The 14,079-nt window shown below is 33.2% G+C and overlaps 1 protein-coding gene and 2 long non-coding RNA genes across 4 annotated transcripts; all 3 read left to right on the plus strand.

Moving 5' to 3' along the window:
• The first annotated feature begins 79 nt into the window (after window positions 1–79).
• On the plus strand, window positions 80–1,532 carry LOC108474595 (zinc finger protein CONSTANS-LIKE 3-like). Of its 2 annotated transcripts, none has more exons than XM_017776568.2 (2): window positions 80–962; window positions 1,116–1,532. In XM_017776568.2, exons 1-2 carry the CDS (start codon window positions 462–464, stop codon window positions 1,320–1,322), a joined length of 708 nt encoding a protein of 235 aa, XP_017632057.1. In that variant the 5' UTR covers window positions 80–461; the 3' UTR covers window positions 1,323–1,532. The 2 variants fall into 2 exon arrangements, with proteins under 2 accessions (XP_017632057.1, XP_052881429.1); XM_053025469.1 differs by having other exon boundaries at window positions 80–893.
• Window positions 1,533–3,892: 2,360 nt separating this feature from the next.
• On the plus strand, window positions 3,893–5,990 carry LOC128290264 (uncharacterized). Its single transcript, XR_008279949.1, has 3 exons — window positions 3,893–4,088; window positions 5,682–5,738; window positions 5,964–5,990. It is a non-coding gene; the product is annotated as an uncharacterized LOC128290264 (long non-coding RNA).
• Window positions 5,991–10,642: 4,652 nt separating this feature from the next.
• Window positions 10,643–13,509, plus strand: LOC128290283 (uncharacterized). The gene is made up of 2 exons (XR_008279975.1): window positions 10,643–10,767; window positions 13,248–13,509. It is a non-coding gene; the product is annotated as an uncharacterized LOC128290283 (long non-coding RNA).
• The last annotated feature ends 570 nt before the right edge of the window (window positions 13,510–14,079 follow it).

The raw sequence follows: 14,079 nt of genomic DNA on the forward strand, positions 1-14,079 counted from the left end.
ACTTCTTTACCCCCATCCTTTTCTTTTTTTATACTTGTGCTTTTTAAACAAATTTGAAATGAAACAGCAGGGTGGAATGGTCTTTTCTAATTTATCTCCATCTATATATAATAATATAAATATTTAAGAAATTAATTATTTCTGTCTCCTAAACACTACTAGCCTAATATCATGCGAGTGGTGGTGTTTGGTTGGTTAATTACGGGGGAGGATTGCTAAGGCAAGCTTGTAATTTAAAGCTAAAGGCAAGGCTGTTCCTAGAAGCCACTGCAAGTTTCTCGTTTTTTATTCTCTCTCTCTCTCTCTCTCAATCGCCCATTCTCTGTGACACACAAGAAAGAGAAACTAAGAAACGTAAACAAAATTCTCCAAGAAAACGAAAGGAGAAGGAACTTGCTGGGAGATTCAAGCCCAAAAAAAAAAAAATTTTTTTTTTTTGTGTTGGTTGAAGGAGGAAGGAGATGAAGAGTTGTGAGCTCTGTAAGTTAGCGGCGACAACGTCTTGTGAATCGGACCAAGCCAGTTTGTGCTGGGATTGTGACGCTGTAGTCCACGGGGCTAACTTCCTTGTGGCGAGACATGTGAGGTGTCTGCTCTGTCACGCTTGTCAGTCTCTCACTCCATGGAGAGCCACTGGTTCCAAGCTTGGTCGCACGGTCTCCGTCTGTGAGAGGTGCATCGACGGCGGTGATCGAGAAGAGAGCGAGGCGGAAAATGACGATGATGGTGACGGAGAAGACGATGAAGGAGATGATTCTGATGATGACGTGTCTGTTGGAGATGATGTGGAGGACGGAGATAATCAGGTGGTGCCGTGGTCCACAGTAGCAAATACACCTCCGCCGGCGCCTAGTTCTTCTAGTAGCGATAATTATTCTGGTGGTGAAAGAGAGGTCTCTAGATCAACAAATTTGTTTTCATTGAAAAGGTCGAGAGGGAATGCTTCAGATCTTCACTCTGAGGTTTGTTCTCTCTTTCGATCTCTGTTCACTTCTTGTTTTCCCTTTGTCTTCCATTTCAAATTCCTTTTTTGTTTGTCCTTGGTCGTTCAGATTGTTTAACCTTGTTGTTACATGAAATCAACGGTTAATATTTCATTTGATTGGTGTTAACAGGACGATCCGGATCGTTTATCTTCAAAACGGAGGTACGGCTACCATACTGTTGTGGCGACGCGGTGCAGAGCAGAGGGTGGAGGCGTTTCGGTTGACTCCAGGACTATGAGGCTATCGAAGGACCAACAGATCAAACCGGAGGGCACGGTTCAGTTGCAGTCCGATTCGAGAGGCGCGACGAGTACGGAGTCATTAGGCAAAAATTAGAGTTTGAGAAAATCCAGTAAAAATATCTTAAAATTTGTTAGTACTTGTAATCCCTTAGCCGTCCGATTTGAGTTGGTTTGGCCTGCTATTTCTGATTTTCTCTAACCTTTTCTAACAATAGGCTTTGATTAATCATTGATGGGAATGTTGACCCTGTAGGCCTTGTACTGCTTTATTTGTACTAATCCAAGAATTTTTAGGAGTGCTAAATGCTACAAAGCTTCATCTTTCCTTTTGGTGTTTGGATTCACCTCCTTTCTGTATAATTATTATATTTAACTAGGGTTTTCTTTTCTTTTCTTTGAAATTAAGATATATATGTACGTATAAAATATGAAAGGTGAATGTGGTTAGAGGGTGAGGCACAGCCTTAGCAGTAAGCAGCCTTAAGGATGTGTGGAGCAAGTCGAGGTGCAGATAAGGGTCTGTACTTGAAGCTTTGAACGACATCCACTAATGGGGCTGGTTGGCTGGCTACCCGCCCACCGTTTTACTAATCCTATGGATGTCAGGTCTTTTTGTCAGCGAAATGCCATGGACTATATATCACAAGGCACGTATGCCCGTGGTTTAGTTTAGTTGCATGTAGCCTTGGTCCATTGGGACCTATTCTTTGCCCTCTTTGAATGATTTTTTTGTGGGTGGAGAGCATTATGCGTGTCAACCACTTCCTTTCAAATTCCAATCAATCTTCTCCCAAAACAAGCAAGTTGGTCATACCACTGGTGCATGTACTTGCTGTGTATTTTCCTAATACGTACATTTCCATTTCATGCGCGCGCCCACACGTCTAATCCTCGAGAATTTTCACATAACATAACAAATTGAGCTACCACCCAGTGTGGGTCATTTTTTTTTTTGACAATACTTCGGTCAATAAAGGATAGTGGTTGCAACTGGGCGAGGAAGTGGCATTGACTTGGTCTCTTTGGGTGGTCGATTGTCCCCACTGCAGTTAGCATCCCAAACTGGGCTCGCTTTCCATTTGCCATGCAATTCCAATCACAATGCCTTCACAATTTCTTTAAATCTCCTCTACATTTGAAACAATTGTGTAGGATAATAGCATTCATGTCTCTTGGGAGTTTTTAATTTGGCTTCTCATCATTTTGATTTTTTTTTCCATGTAGGACAATTTTAGTTTATGAGTTAATAAAATAAAATAACTTACTAGATAACAAAAATAAAATAAAATAAAATTTGTCTTAAACACTACTATCAATTTTAATAATTTTTAATTTATTAAAAATTATTTGGCATAAAAATAGTTTAAGAAATTTGAATTATTTATCAACTTTACAAGTATGTCAACTAATTTTATAAATTCCATTATTACTGTGATAATTATTTTAGAATATTTAATCCCAGTAGTACTAGTACCAGTGCTTTCGATGTTATTTGAATAAATCACCTCTAAATCAAATTTAGGGTCATGCTTTGTTTGTATTTATAGGTTTTGCTCTCCATTCTTTTTTTTTTGAATGAAGGAAATCTTTTTCCAATTTATTACTTGTTGGCATCAGGGTGAGTTGAAATCTATTATAGTCAACTTAACCCATTTAACTGTCTCGTATGCTTAAGTCAATGTGGATTAAATCAGTTCTATCCCCATTAATTTTTAAGAAATTATAAGAAATAATGTTAAAATTATATTTTATCTCTTTTATTTATTTATTTTTACTCTTAAAATAACTTTTTAATTTTGCCATGGTTATAGTCAAATTGATTGGTTTTTATTTTTAAATAAAATTCTTAAGTGAACCAACTACCTTAATATATATTATTTTATCTATAAATATATATTTTTTATATGATCAGTTAGTCAATTAATGTTAAACTCATACAAGTGTGTAGTCAAGAGGGCTGGCAAGGGCTCTAGGCTCCTTTAAAATAATTTTTTTATTTAGGCTCTTTTAAAATTTATAAAAATTTAAATTAGTAAAAATTAAATTACATTTTGACCTCTTAAAAATAATAAAATTTAAATTAATATTTTAAAATTATAAAATATAGATATTAAAATAATAAAATTATATTTTATCATCATAAATATATATAATTTAATTTTAATCCTCATAAATAAATTTTTTGACTTCGTCTCTAAATTCATGAATTAATAAAAAAAAATGAATGGTGAGGTGGAGGAGTTCGTAACGTGTGTTTAAATTACTTTATTCAAAGAAAAAAAGATATTTGATGTTTTAGTTAAATGAAATGGAGGCAAAATATCTGGGAGGTGATGATATATGGTCCAGCACCACTAAGAATTTAATGCAATAAACAAAAGGATTTGTATCTTGTGTTTGGTGAACAGTAGAGAGATTACGGCCGCCCATCACATCACCTGGGATGCAACTTTATCGAGGCTTCAAACTTACTAATTAAAATAATTCATAATCATAATCATCGACCCCAACATAAAATATAGTCAAAAAATCGTGATCCTCAAATAGAAATTGTGGTGGAAAGGAGAGCTGCTTTAGCTCTAATCAACCAATTAGATTAAAATTAAGACACTTGTAGTTTGAATTCTAAATAAAGGACTGGTAGGCCCTGTGTGTTGAATCGCTTGGATGAAAAGAAAAGGATCAAGTGGCGAGTGTGTGGTGGGAATTTTGTGGGGGAGGAGTGGTGGTGGTTGCGCGCCACTTAAAAATCTTCTCAACAACCGTCGAGATATAATGGGGTCTTTGATTGATCTTAGGATTCTGCAGCTGACCATGACCTCACCATCCTAGACAACGACTGGATAATACATTTCAATATGTATGTATTTATGTGAATATATATGTACGTAAGTGTTTTTTTTTTTAAATACAATTCACTGGTTGACTATGCTTGATTGCTTGTGGGTTGAGGATTCTGTCTTGTAGCTCACGTTTCAATTTTAGGCCATTCACTTGGGTAACCTCAGCTCAGCTGTAAATAATATTCTTGAAAAATGGAACAAGATTTGAAGGTGTTCAAATATGGACAAAAAAAACCCTTCACGAACAAAATCAATTCGATTTTTATTTGGGGTTAAATCATATTTGGAGACTTGAATCTGATTTTTTTTTCACATTAGAGTCTAATATATATTTTTTTTAATTTAGGCTCTAAACTTGACAAATTATTCTTACAATGGGCTTAATTTTTTTTATTCAAGTTAGACTCTAAACTTGACAAATATTTCTACATTAGGACTTCAACTTTTCTTTATCCAAGTTAGTAGTTGAAAACCCTAAAATTCAAGCTTTAATGTGGGAATAATTGTCAAATTCAAGTCCTAATGTGAGAAAAATTGTCAACTCTAGGTTTCAATGTGGAAACAATTACCAAATTTAGGACCTAACTTAGACAAAAAAATTTAAACCTTAATTTAAGAATAATTACTAAGTTTAGACCCCAAATAGTGATTTAACTATTTTTATTTTTAAAAAATACTAGTCACCTTCATTTTCAAGTACGTGCGTCTAAACAAAACAACATTATTAGGTTGAAGCAACAAAACCCACCAACTTTTTTTTTAACTTTGTTTTTATGGGATGTATTGCCACTTATGATTGTTTAAAACTATATTTAGATCATCTAACTTTAAAAAATTATTGTAAGATTATTAACATTATTAATTTATTACGTTATAGTTACTCAACCATTAACTTTCATTAAGAGTTGCTATACTCTTGCTCTAACAAGGATATGTGGCAGAGCTCGGACAACTTGGTAATGACCTTTTACCTGGATGTGGCTTATGGCCAACCTTTCACTAGATACCCTTTGTGGTGTCCCTCAACTAGAAAACAATACGCAACCAACCCCTTGGAAATCACATAAGTTATCCCAGAAACCATCTATTATAGACCCTCCACAAGGACCACTAAGGCATAATAACATCAATAAAGAGAATGTTAGGGAAAGACCACATAGTACTACCCATAACACACTTCGTACTGTCGGCTATGTGGCACAATGGGACAAGAAGGTACCCTTTATATATATATATCCCAAAACATGAGGGATAAAGGATCCTCTTCTTTCCCCAAAGAAAACCTAAGCATTTTTGTCACATTCGGACTTGTTAAGGTCTTAAGTTATATGGGTGACTTGCGTATTAAATTGAAAAGTTTTCTAATCTAGCGGGTTTTTTTTACAAATAAACATTTTTGGTAGGCTAGTTGAGAAAAAAATTGAATTTTAACTTCAGTCCAATTACTTAAGAACTAGATAGTCCTTAGTGGGAGATAGGATGATTACTATTATTCCTAGTGGTTGTTGATTTGATATTTTGATGATGTGCGAGAGGATTATATATAAGGGATGTGTTATTCTCTGAAATTGTTCTTTCATTTTTCTGCTCCTTCTTCATCTTTCCTCTAGTTTGCCATGGAAGAGAAGAAGCTTACAGGGCGTTTGTGCATAGAGGAAGAATTAAAGGTTTGAGACTTAGAAACTAGTAATTTCATAAGTTGGTAAGCTTCTTACCCTTTCTGTGCTAACAGATTTAAGAAAAGAAAAGAAGGTTAAGAATTTTAGTTATCCGTCGAATTTGTTCTGTTAATTATTTAAATAGCCTCTGTAAGTAAGCAAAATATGTTTCTTATGATGATGAATTATCTTTATTGGAATTCTGAAATGGTGGTTATGTTTGTAAACTGCTAGAGGCTTATGTAGCAAGGGAGAAGCATAGTAGATGGATTTGACGTCAACTTTCAGATGAGTTTTCAGACTCAAGTCTTAAATGGATGTATCTTATGTCATTAATATACTAAATATGTTTGAATTAATGTTTTACCAATGGTGAATCAACTTGTGGCAAAATGTTAATATCTTGTGTGTGCATGTGTTGTTGAATGCAAATATCGTTTGGTTATGAGTTTAATCATGATTGGATAGACAAGTGGTTTGGCGTGATATATATTGCTTAATGAGATGCAATTGTACGATGAGTAAATATGAATATGATGCGTTGTAACACGCCTAACCCGTAACCGTCATCGGATTAGGGTTACGAGGCATTACCAAACAAACAGAATATTTCAGACTAATTCAGAATCACATAACATTAATACATATGCAATAATCAACCATTCATCCCTTATGATGGTTTACAAGACCTAAAACATACTTTTAAGGGCAATCAAGATTAAACCGAACATATCAATAAATTTCAGAACTCAGAAAATTTTTCAATTCTGTTGAAGTCACACGCCCGTGTGACCATGCCGTGTGCCTCACACGGGCACTAGACACACCCATGTGAACTAGCCGTGCCAAAGAAGGCATACATACTGACTTTCACCCACGGCCAACAGACACGCCCGTGTGCTATAGTCGTGTGAAACATAGCTAGCTACTGACTTGAGCCCACGGCCATATAACACACCCATGTGCTATAGCCTTGTGAAACTTAAAAGGTTACTACTTTACATACACGGCCACAAGACACGCCCGTGGTTCCTAACCGTGTGGTACAATGCAGGCTTGATTTAAGCCAACTTGCCACCCCTATTTAGGCCATTCCTACAATCAACATTAAACAACATTCATGCCACAATTTTCAACCAATTCCATACTTAAAATGACCAATTCATATTAGATCATAAAACATTACAAAGCATACATCATTCGACATCACCAACCAAATACCAAAACTATGCACAAACATATCATTTGTTAGCCAACTCTCACCGCATAACATATATACATATCAAAGTTTAATACATAGACATTCTAGCCTGTACATGCCATACTTAAAATATTTGCACTTTCAAAAGTACCAAATATGAGTTCGATAGGTGGTGACAATCCTCGACTGTCCCCGAGCCTTCAGTAGCTACGATAACTGTAAAATAGATAGAAATCATACAGAGTAAGCTACATAGAGCTTAGTAGGCCAAATACAATTAGTTTAACTATAAAAGCATATAAAGTGAGAGTCAATAACATAAATTTATAGCCATTTCACAGAGTAATTCATGAGCCTAACCATGCTCATTCGCTTGTATACATGTTATGCTTCATTACGAAATTCCATACATACTTCACATTCATTATTTCACAGAAATAGAGTCTTTCATATTCAGAAATTTAGTACGATACAAACGTACCTGTGTAGATTATACATTTTATATATTCATTCCCATATCTCATACTCTATCATCAGACGGTTCAGAAACGATACAGAAGCTCATAAACGGGTACAATGCTGACATCCCAAACGTGGTTTTACATGTAATTCAGTATCGATGCCTTTGTCCTAGACAGGGTCTTACACGAAATCAGATACGATGCCGATGTCCTAAACATGGTCTTACATGTAAACTCAAATAGAGGCCTGTATCCCAGACACAGTCTTACACGATATCTCAGATCGATGTTCACATTCCTTTAGATACATACAGAGTTTTTCAGATACTAGCATATTATCAGAATTTAATCGGAATTCATTCATCAGGCTCTCAAGGCCTTCCAATACAGATTACAGTTTGTATGTGCATAATTTTAGTCAATTTAACACGTAATTGTAATTTGACTTACCTCGTACAGATTTCGGACGGAACGAGTCGACTATTCAACTATTTTGGACTTCCCTCGATCTAAGTCCGATTTTCTTTGTTCTTGATCTAATAAAATTCAAATTCAACCATTAAATCACTCATTTCATTCAAAATAATCTATAAACACATATTTAGGACACTTTACATTTCAGCCCTTACATTTTCACACTTTGACAATTTAGTCCGTTTTCACAAAATCACACATATGCAAAATTCACCAAGACTATAGCTTGGCCGAATATACATAGCTTCTATACAAGCCCAATTAACATATTTAATTCACAATTTAGTCCTTTAGAACCTCATTTTCACAAATTAGCCCAAATAGCTCTATTCCAACAAAATCCATGAACAAAGCATGATAATCTCACACTTTTCTTACATAATCCTTATAAAAATATTACAAAGTTCATATAATCATCAATGACACAATTCATAAGCTTCAAAAGAAACAAAAATTCAAACATGGGTTTTGAAAAACACGAAGCAACGATCACAGAAACGTAGAACTTATAAAAAATCGAGCAAAACACTTACCCGAATTAAGCTTCTGATGTGCCGAACCCTAAGTAAGCTTTTTCTTTTCTTTTTTATTTGTATTTTAGGTGGAATAGCATGAATATGGCCTTATTTCATGCTTTTGTTTTATTAATAATACCATAATATGAATTTCACCAGATTACCCTTGGATTAAAACATTAATATTCCACCCACTAATGTCTATCTTTGTCCACCATTAATATTAATGGTCTATTTGACATGCAAGGAAAATACTTTAAAAGCCAGGGCCAATTTACCCTATTTACAATTAGCATGCAACTTTTGCGTTTTACGCGAGTAGATCCTTTTTCATAATTAAGCACAGAAATAGACAAATTAAATCACAAAAATTTCACAGATGCAAATTCATTCATCATGGACACAGAAAATAATATTAAAATATTTTTTCAAAGTTAGATTTGCGGTCTCGAAATCACTGTTCCGACTAAGGTCAAAACCGGACTGTTACATGTGTAGATAGAATGATGGATATGAGATACATTATATGATAGATAGCATTTATTGGTGGAATATTTGTGTGATGTGCATGTTAATTATAACTGTGGCTTTGCAGAGGGTCGGATAGACATGCACGGAGATCACATATGCATTTATTTTTACAGTAGCTTTGAGGGAGGTTCTGTTGGATTGAGCCATTAAAGGAGTTTAGATTTTTATGGAGAAAAGTGCGCACCAGTATATAAAAGCCCTTTATGGGACGTTTGAGTGCCCCTCGTGGGACGTATGAGAGCCCTTTTATGGGACGAATAGAAGGCCATGGCCATGGCATTACCATAAATGTGGAAGTCCATGAGTACTATTTGATATATGGAAGTCCATCAGGAATGCCTTAAATAGGGAAGTCCGTCAATACTATCGTAAAAGTGGAAATTTGTCAGGGCTATATTAAAAATGGGATTTTGCACGAAGAGATCCGCTTGTATAAGTCTACCAAGAATGAATTCATTTTCTAGAAATCCATTACTATAAGTGACATATCTGTTTATGTGAAACCGTATAAAAAATATAAGAAAGTCCTCCACGACTGTCTCATATGTATGATTCCACAAATAGAAGATTTGTTGTTAAGAATCTGCCTACAAGTTATCTGTTTCAAAGAGATAACCAGCAAGAGTGGACTATTTGATTATGAAATAGAAGCGTAATGATATGTACTGTCTGATCTGTCTACTTGATTGGGATGAGTAGACTTTCTATATTTAGCCGTAAGGGTGCCTTCCTTATTGATCCAAGAGGATCGTAATACGAGTTTGATTTCGATAAAAAAAACTATTATTAACAGCTCGCAACAGAGATTATTCGCCAAGAATGGTCTTATTTGAATATCTGTAATCATTGGTGCAATGTGTGCTATGAGAATTATTTATGGATTATCTTTTCCAATTTTACAAGTATGAATCTGTGAGGATTTCCCTCTCGAGGAAATAGATGCATAAAAAACTATGCAGGCAGTTAATGAAAAATAGAATTAACAGGGGAAATCCGCCAAGAAATCATTCACTATTAGATCAATATTCTAGTAATACATCTATGAGATCTCATCAGTAGAAGTTGTTTGTATGCTAGGCTTAGTGTAACAGCCTAATTTTCAATGGTGTTGGAAACAGTGATTCGAGATCACTAAATCCGACGAGTGAGTCCGAAAAATTTTATTAATCATTATTTATGAGTTAAGTGTGACTTTAGAAATATTTTTGAATTAGTGAATTTTATTTTTAAAAGAATTATTGAGTTAATTAGTTTCGAAAATGGGGTATCGAGACCTCGATTTTATAAATCGAGCCATAAATAGTTTTATAAATATTTAAGAAGTGTCATTGAGTTAGTATGAAAGTTTCATTAGGAAATTTTAACGTTTGGATAGTTAATTAATTAAAAAGGACTAAAAAAAAACGCATTCTCGGGACTCCATTCCTGTAAATCAGACTCGTAAATATTTACGAAGCTAATTGTATAGTTAATTAGGTATTGGTTCAGTTAATTTGCTTGAATTAAAAGTAATTAGGTATAAAGACTAAATTGCATATAGAGTAAAAGTTGAATTATAGATTAAAGAAAAATTAAAGGGACCAAAGAAGGAATTATGCCATTACTTAAAGTTGAGGGGACATAAGTTAGATATTTATAAGTTTATTATATATATATTATTATATATATATTATTATATATATTATAAATGTTTAAGTATATATATTATATTATATTATACTATATTATATTATATTATAAAAACAAATAAAGAAAGAAACAGAATAGAAAACCAAACGAAAAAGAAAGAAAAAGAAAAAGAGAAAGACGAAAGGAAGCCACAGCGTTAGGGATTTCTTGGGTTCAAAGTTTAATTGGTTAGTCAATTTAATTCTTTTCTTGTAATTTTTGTGTTTTAAAGATTTTTGCAATTAGGTTCAACTATCTAATTCATTAATTTTTTATTTTATGGGTAACTTTGGAAGTTACCATTGATGAGTAGTGGATGTTTATGATGAATTAACATGGATTTGAAGCTTTAATTTTGTTATTTGATGATTTTATTAAGTAATTTTGATAGATATTGATTTTAGGACCAAATTGTGAAAAAAGTTAAGAATTAGCGTTTCGTGTTGAAATTATGAACATTAATGGCTGTATAGTGGCCTAAAATAATTAGGTAAATTGTCAATTAAGAAAAATTAGCTCAATTGATAGGATAACTGATAAGGGACTAAATTATAAAAATTATAAAATTTAGGGTAAATATGTAATTTTAAAAATTAAAGGGTATAAATTGTAAAGTGAATCAGAATTGAATTAGATGCTAATGAATGAAAAATTTTATATTATAGATCAAGAATCTAAAGACAAACGTGAAAAAGGAGAAATTAGCCTAATAGTCCCTAAATTACTACAACTTCCACAAATTACCCCAGGTAAGTTCGTATAGTTAAATCTTAATGTTTACGTGTTAAATTGATGAATGGTAATATACATTTATTTATATTTATTGTTAAAAATAAATTATTATTGAAACTATGAAATTGAATTGAAATGATCGAGAAGAATGGAACGCTGGATTGAGTACAATCGTTTAGTGCAAAGGATGAATTGACAGATAAGATCATGGTTGAACCATGGAAATGTTTAAATGTAAGACCATAGCTAGGCTATGGCATTTTAATAAAAAGACCATAACTGGGTTATGGCACTACAAATGTAAGACCATGGCAAGGCCATGGCAATGTATGTGTAAGACCATAGTTGAACCATGGCACAAAGAAAACGATGTACTCATATCCATAAGTCATTCTCCGACTTGGAAAGACTTGGTTAGAGATTTGGAAAAAATATGTATATTTATGATTATGAATAGTTACTGAAATAAATATATGCGAAATTTATGAAAATGATGGTACATGAAATATAAATTGTTGTGATTATTATTTAATGTGTATGATAAGTGGAATGAGATGAGCATTTCATATTATGATACTGAGTTGAATTCTTGAGGATTTGTGATTATTGAATTAAAATGAATATTGGTTGAAATTGAAAAGTGATTTTAAACCCTATTAACTGTATCGGGTTAAGTTGGATACAATTGGCATGCCATAGGATTGAAAGTGTTCAGGGATTACTTCGACTTTGAGTCGATGAGACACTGGGTGTCAAATTGTTACTTCGGATAAATTTGATGAGATACTAGGTACCAAATTACTTCGGCATAGCCGATGAGACATTGGGTGTCAAACTATTATTTCGAATTATCCGATGAAGCACTGGGTGCCAAACTAGTGTGTTTTGGTTGGATCAGTGTATCCGTCCGAGTTCGAGTCGTGTTAATAGGGGTAAATGAATAATAAAGTTTTATAATTGATATTGAAATGGTATGATATAAGAAGTGAAAGTGAAATAGTGAATTGAAAATAAAATTTGAAATATATTGCAAATTTATGAAATATATGAGTTATATACTCAAGAAATGACTATGGAATGGAAATTGCAATTGTATAATGAAATGTGAAACAAATTGTGAAAAGCCATTTAAGATAACAAATTAATGAGAATTGGATGTATTATGAGTGATCTGTAAATATTTGTGAATTAATATTGAAAAACTTATGATTATTATCGGTATATACTTAAAATACTTGGAAATGATATTTACATGATATATTGAAACATGACATGGAAATGGTATTTACTTAATATATATTAAAAGTGACATGTAAATATGTGATTATCTTTGTTTATGTTGATACAAGGAAAGCATGTATATAGTAACATGTCGAGAAAATAAGTTTATCAATATTAAATTTATATGTAAGATCTGTAAGTACGCTAACTATTGTTGTTGCTTGATGTATAGGCAATTGCCAAACTATTAGCTGAATAATAATTTGTTTATTTATTTGATGCATTGAAATGGTAAGTATTTAAATGAGAATAAGTTAGTGTTCATGAAGGAATGGTAAGGTTTAAATTATGCAATTTCTTATGGAACGATTTATTCTGTGTCCAATTAGAATAAGGCTTGGTTAAATGCATTAATTTGTAGCCGTGGCTAAATGATATGCATATAACTTGTATGATATGCATATGGAATAAGTGTGGAAGAATTAAAGTTATAAATTTTTTTTACTAAGCTTGAGGATATAAGTCTATGTGTGATATTATGGATTAGTTCACCTTGTGAATTAGTGAGAATAGTTTATGAGAATTACGGTAATAATATTGGATTATTTTTGAAATGTAAAGTTTTATAATTGAAATAAATTAGTATGATTAAAGACTATACGGGCTTACTAAGCAATCATTGCTTACATATTTGTTTAATTTATTTACCTTACAGGTTATCGAAAGCTCGAATGGGTTGGAAGCTTATCGGAGCTATATCACACTATCCATTGGTTTTATTGGTAATTATAGGTGACTAGATTCTGGTTATAATGGCATGTATAGGTTATTTTGACTAAAGGTTAGTCTATAGATGTTTTATTAAAATTAGTCATGTATTTGGCTTATGTTTGGTATTGTGGTGTTTACATAATTGCCTTAAAATGTTGATATGATTGAATGATGAGAGGTAAAGTAGTAGTCGAATAAACATAAAAGGGTGCATAAAATAATATTGGTTATTTGTGAACATATAGGTATAATGATAGTTGGTTCCAAGATTATTTAGTGAAAATTTATACATACGTGTTTGAATAAATTATGTAGAGTGCCTTTGAAGGTACATTGGTTAGGTACTTAGAATGTCTATTTTAACATGTTTAGAGTGTGTTTAATTGAGTTTTAAATTGGTTGAATAAATGGTTTTGAGTTGCTTGATGTGTAAGATTGCAAGGAATGGTAACCTTAATGTTTAAGGCTCATATTGAGTTCACACAGCCAGACACACGGGCGTGTAACAGGACCATGTGTCCCCTGGTATTTAAAATTTTCAAAACTAAATGTCGGGAATTTATACACGGGTAGATACACGGGTGTATGCCTCAGCTGTATGAGGCACACGGCCTAGCATATGGGCGTATGGCCGGCCGTGCGACCTAATTCAGAGAGTTACACGGGGTAGGACACGGTTTGAGACACAAGTGTGTCCCAAGACCACACAGGCGTGTCCCAAATTGACATGGGCATGTGTGCCCTGTTTCTAGGAAAAATTTTGAAAATTTCACGAA

Source organism: Gossypium arboreum, chromosome 3, assembly GCF_025698485.1.
Source record: "Gossypium arboreum isolate Shixiya-1 chromosome 3, ASM2569848v2, whole genome shotgun sequence".
NCBI classification, from domain to species: Eukaryota; Viridiplantae; Streptophyta; class Magnoliopsida; order Malvales; family Malvaceae; genus Gossypium; species Gossypium arboreum.

What these genes read in the sequence shown, in the direction of transcription:
- LOC108474595 (XM_017776568.2), top strand. Translation starts at nt 462, where the DNA reads ATGAAGAGTTGTGAGCTCTGTAAGTTAGCGGCGACAACGTCTTGTGAA. An exon ending in CTTCAGATCTTCACTCTGAG is followed by an intron (nt 963 to 1,115) that starts GTTTGTTCTCTC and finishes TGGTGTTAACAG; the next exon opens with GACGATCCGGATCGTTTATC.